Source organism: Arachis ipaensis, chromosome B05 (genome assembly GCF_000816755.2).
Source record: "Arachis ipaensis cultivar K30076 chromosome B05, Araip1.1, whole genome shotgun sequence".
Taxonomy (NCBI): Eukaryota; Viridiplantae; Streptophyta; class Magnoliopsida; order Fabales; family Fabaceae; genus Arachis; species Arachis ipaensis.
Window position 1 is genome coordinate 109,564,023 of NC_029789.2, and position 6,142 is coordinate 109,570,164.

Here is a 6,142-nt window from a genome sequence, read left to right on the forward strand (position 1 = left end):
TCTAAGGCATAGATAAATACAAAAGTGAGAGATCTAATCAAAAGAAATCAAAAGACTTCAAAACATAGCAAGGATCCTCCACTCTGTCACCATCAAAGCAACTCACCGAGGTGGGTTATGACCTGCATCTGAAAAATAACAACAGAGTATGGAATGAGAACTGGAGGTTCTCAATATGGTAACAATGCCAGTGATGTAAGATATAAGACTCCTGGATGCCAGAGGCAATCCTAGAGCTTCATATCCATCATGAGATTTCAGACTTAAAACATAAGTACATTTAAAACCATATCTTTAAAACCACAATGAAAAAGGGCAATCTAACTTAGTGGATTTCTAATCGAACAATTCTCCGCTGTCCTACAGCCTTCGCCAACCTAACCTTCCTGCGATCCCATCGCCACTGCCTACCAAACCTTCTCAATCCCAGTAGAAAATAAAAATAATACAATGCAAGTAAAGCACAGGTATAAACATGGATATCAAGTAATTCAAATAGGAAATTAGGCATGTTATACAATTAGGCAAGCAATTCAAGTCGGAAAAGCAAGTAAATAGATAAAAGATGCAGATGATGAATGCCTGTCCTATCTGGCTGTGATATCATAACGTCGGTTCAACTGCCAACACGACACACCTCCATGGAGATGTCATCCTTCGGTCTCATAACGGGAACCTCTGAGATATAATGCTGGATCACGATCCAAGATGTCAGTGCCTACACACTATAGTGATTCCGAAGTGATGCGAGCGGGATACTCTTGCCACGGACCTCACATCTCAACGTAAACGAGATTAACCACCGCCCTTATGCTGCCGTCGTGACCTCGACAGGCGAGATTAACTACCGTCCCTGCCAGGCGCATAGCGTCTCAATAATCTCAGTTTAAAAATATTACATCAGTGGTTTTCAAAATCATTTCATTCAATACTCAGTAATTCACCGCTTCCATAACTTTTGTCAGTAACCGTCAATAAAATACCCCGCCTTCTCACTCAACAAAATCCGTCCTCAGTACTCTAAAAACCTAAGTCTCCATTTTTTAAACTTTTGCAAGAAAATCCTTAATTGATTTCACCTCGAGCCCTCTCTATGTTCTAACACCTAAAAGCAAGCTAAAAAGTCTTATATAAGTGTCAAGAAAGTTTACAAGCCTGTTGGGAAGGTAAAGCAGTTAAAAATAATATGTTTATTGAAAAACAGGATAGTGTGCGCACGCATAGAAGTGTTCGTACGCACAGAAGGTAAAAGTTTTCATTTCAAATGCGCGTACAGATGCGTGCGATTGCCCTAAACAGACTTCCATTCCTAGTGTGTGCGTGTGCAAGAGGTTGTGCGTACGCACAACGTCCAAATTTCACAGGGTATGTGTGTGCACCAGAGTATGCTAGCGCTTCCAACAGTAGGCACCTCCCTATGTGTGCGTGCGCACAAGTCAAAAATAGCCACTGGTCAGAGCACGCGCATAGCAGTGTGTGTGTGCACACAAACCAGAAATCACAAATTCTACAACTTCACAAGATTCAGATTTCTGACACAAACTTCCAATGATCATATCTTGCTCTAAAAAATTCAGATTTCTACCAAATCTATACCATTTTAAAGCTCTTAGAATTATCTTTAATTTGATATAAAATTCATTCAATTTAAAAAGCTGTAGCTCAAGATATGATCCGTTAAAGTTTGCCAAAAATCCATTTTTACCAAAGTTCACTAATTTCTCAAATCCTTGAAATCCATAACCATAACCAAATTAAAACCACACCAAACTCCAATTTAGCTCATAACTTAACTTACCCTTTATGTCATAATTCACCATTCATATCTGATTTCCACTCACATTATATAATCCACAACCTCAATTATCAAATACATGACACCATAAGCATTTCTCCACTAACACCTCGTCAATCATCATTCTATCACTACCAATCATAATAATCAACTTAAATCATTCACAATATCAATATTCAACACTAGTTATTATCCTCTACAACATTATTCATCCAAATCATCAAAGTCATCAATGCATCATACATCATGATTCAACAAATTCAACAAGCCATTTTCATCTAACCTATCCTATGGGTCACTAGCCTAAGTGTCTAGAAATATTATATATTACATAGAGAAAGCCGAAATCATACCTTGGCCAATTCCCAATATGTGCTATACACCAAGATTTGATTCCAACAAGCTTTCAACTACAACCAAGTCACCAACTCAAATCCAAAGGCTCCCAAATTCACAATAATCAAGCTATATGCACACAATTTATAACTAATCACCCTAGGGTTTATCATAATCACAATTTCACAAAGGTAAAGAGTTTCCTTACCTTTTCCAATGGAGTTTGGGGCACAAACCACTAATAGACCAACCTTAGATACCACCTAAATAATCAAAATACAAAAATTTATGCAAAACCAAAACCCACATTTTTTAATTTCTTAGGGCTGCTGGAAGGAAGAGAAATTTCAAAATCTTACATATGAAAATTAGATAAAGTAACGGGCTTGGCGAGAGCTTCACGTAGCCACTAACAGCACGCGAATCGGAGCACCGTAGCTCGAGATATGGCCACCGGAAGTTAGATATGAAGTGTTTTAGCTCTTCCCTCTCACTTCACTCTTGTAGCGGTGTGTTGTGTTTATGAGGCCAAGATGAGTTCATTAATGAACTTATATATGTTGGGCTTGGACCCGGTCCAACCCGTTAGCATTTTTGGCCCGTTTGGCCCAATTTCAGGACAAACCTTTAAAATTAATGTCCGATTTCCAATTCTAAATATTTTCCTAAGGTTTTATACTGCTTTTAATATTCTCGCACAGTACCGGACAGACTTTTAAGCCAGTATAGCCGATTCATTTTTCGATTTGAGTTTTTATGTGATTTTTCGCAGAAAATTACATTTTCCAACTCAGAAAAATCTACTAAGTCTGAAAATCATATTCAAATTGTCTAATTAACATTCTAAATTTTTGGATCCTATTTTTGGGAAATTTAATTATTTAATTAATTAATCGCGGTTCTTACATTCTCCCCACCAAATAAGAAATTTTGTCGCCAAAATTTAGTGATTACCTGAGAATAGCTCGGGATAATCCTTCCATATTTCGGACTCCAACTTCCAAGTATGCTCTTCCACTCCTGCTCTCTTCCAAGCAACTTTGACCAATTGAACTTCCTTTCCTCGCTGTTTCTTCACACTAGTCGTCAATACGCACCGATGTTACTTGAAATGTCAAGTTCTCCCTCAACTTGACCAACTCGGGCTTTAACACATGAGCTGCATCCGATGTGTACTTACGGAGTTGTGACACGTGGAATACGTCATGCAAGTTAGACAAGTGAGACGGCAAAGCTACTTGATATGCCACCGGCCCGTATTGCCTCAGAACCTCCATTGGTCCAATGAATCTCGAATTTAGCTTCTTGGTCTTAATGGCCCTTCCAATCCCAGTTGTCGGAGTCGGAAATACATGCTCGCCCACATCAAATTCCAACGGTTTCCTTCTCTGATCCGTATAACGGTCCCAACTTCCCGGTTGATCCAAGACACACGCCCTTAGCATATCTTTCATCGTCTGAATAGTCCGTTCCGATTATCCATCCGCTTGCAGATGATATGCCGTGCTGAGAGATAGCCTCGTACGTAAAGCTCTTTGGAAAGCTCCCCAAAACCTTGATGTGAATCGGGGATCACGGTCCGACACTATGCTCGATGGCATACCGTGCAACCTTACGATCTCCTTGATGTACAACCTTGCCAATTCCTCCATAGAGTAGTACATTCAAATAGGCAGAAAATGAGCGAACTTGGTTAAATGATCCACGATCACCCAGACTGTATCAAATCTCGACCTAGTCCTCGGTAAACCGGTCACAAAATCCATGCAATTCCTTTCCACTTCCACTGAGGAATCTCAAGTGGCTGTAACATTCTCGACAGTCTCTAGTGCTCTATCTTCACCTTCTGACACGTCAAACACTTAGATACCACTGTAGTTATGTCATTTTTCATCCCAGACCACCAGAGCATCTTCTTTAGATCGTAGTACATCTTTGTACTTCCTGGATGGATAGAAATCCCGCTATTGTGAACTGCCAACAACAACTCTTGTCTCAAACTTCTGACATCCGGCGCACAAATTCTCCCTTTATACCGCCATAACCCTTCATCATCCGTAGTAAACTACCATGCCTCTTCTTACCAGTCAGTTGGAACAACTTCTGAAGTTCTTGCTCATCTTGCTGAGACCTCTGAATCTCTGATTTAAATGTACTTGAAATCTGTAACTGGTTCAAACAAGCTCTTTCGGCAACTTCACCAATATCCAGCTTGAGATCTACAAACTTATTCACTAACTCCTCTTCCTTGATCCTCATCCAAGCAATTGTTAAAGACTTCCGACTCAATGCATCTGCCACTACGTTCGCCTTTCCAGGGTGATAACTTAGTTCAAAATCATAATCCTTGAGAAGCTCCATCCACCTCCTTTGACGCATATTTAGCTCTTTTTGATTAAAGATATACTTGAGACTCTTACGATCAGAAAAGATGCTAAACCTCACTCCGTACAAAATGGTGCCTCTATATTTTCAATGCAAACACAATCGCCGCTAATTCCAAGTCATGAGTTGTGTAATTTATCTCATGTGGTCTCAGCTGTCGCAATGCGTAAGCCACCACGTTTCGGTGTTGCATCAACACGCAACCCAAACCTTTCAGTGACGCATCACAATACACTTCAAACGGTTCATGCGGTTCCGGTAAAATTAAAACAGGTGCTGAAGTTAACTTTCGTTTCAAAGTCTAAAAACTTTTTTTACACTCCGACGTCCACATAAACGGTACCTCCTTCCTTGTTAACTTAGTCATTGGTAGTGCAACCCGAGAAAATCCCCTGATGAATCTTCAGTAATATCTGGCCAAACCCAAGAAACTCCTAACCTCAGTCACCGTAGTAGGTCTCTTCCATTCCATCACTGCCTTCACTTTTGAAGGATCTACGACTATTCCTCCTTTACTCACTACGTGATATAAGAACTTCACTTCCTCCTTCCAAAACTCGCATTTGGACAATTTAGCATATAATTTCTACCTCTTCAGTATTTGAAACACAATTTTCAAGTGTTCTTCATGTTCTTCTTCTGTCTTTGAATAAACTAAGATGTCGTCTATGAAAACCACCACGAATTTGTCCAAAAAGGGACAAAATACTCTGTTCATGTAATCCATGAACACAACAGGGGCATTTGTCAACCCAAAGGACATCACCGCAAACTTGTAGTGTCCATAGCACGTCCTAAAAGCAGTTTTTGGAATTTTATCCTCCTTCACCCTTATCTGATGTTATCCAAACCACAAATCAATCTTCAAAAACACCCCAGCTCCTTGCAGTTGATCCATTAAGTCGTCAATTCTAGGCAACAGGTACTTGTTCTTCACAGTTACTTTGTTTAACTACCGGTAATCTACACAAAGTCGCATTCCTCCATCCTTCTTCTTCAACAATAAAACGGGCGCTCCCCACTGATGAGATATTTTGGAGGAAAAATAAATTTCTCCCAAAACACACAAATCTAACCGGCAAGTGTACCGGGTCGTATCAAGTAATAAAAACTCACGGGAGTGAGGTCGATCCCACAGGGATTGAAGGATTGAGCAATTTTAGTTTAGTGGTTGATTTAGTCAAGCGAATCAAGATTTGGTTGATGGTTTTGTGACTTGCAGAATTAAATTGCATTGAAGTAAAGAGAACAAGAAATAAATTGCTGAAACTTAAAGAACAAGAAATTAAATGGCAGAAACTTAAAGTGCAAGAAATGTAAATTGCGGAATCTTAAAATGCAAGAAATGTAAACAGCTGGAATTGTAAAGGGAATTGGGGAATGGATTTGAAGAATTTAAACAAGGAAAAGTTGAATTGCATTAAACAGAAGAGGGAAAGGGAATTGGGATTGAAACGGATCTTGAAGCAGTAAAATAAATGAACGTTAAAAGCAAGAAACAGAGAATGTAAAATTGAGATCTCAGGGCCCAGAGACTAGAAAACCAAGTCTAGATCTCAATACCTTCCTAGATCCAACAAGAACAAGTGCAAGGAAATTGTAAATTGCAAAGAAATTAGATGAGAA

The 6,142-nt window shown here is 39.4% G+C and overlaps 1 protein-coding gene across 1 annotated transcript; it reads right to left on the minus strand.

The window, feature by feature from the left end:
• LOC107640839 lies at nucleotides 3,211–3,585 on the minus strand. Its single transcript, XM_016344340.1, has one exon. The coding sequence runs from the start codon at nucleotides 3,583–3,585 to the stop codon at nucleotides 3,211–3,213; it is 375 nt and encodes a 124-aa protein (XP_016199826.1).

Excerpts from the sequence above, each read along its gene's own strand:
- LOC107640839 (XM_016344340.1), bottom strand. The coding sequence starts at position 3,585 with ATGAAAGATATGCTAAGGGCGTGTGTCTTGGATCAACCGGGAAGTTGG.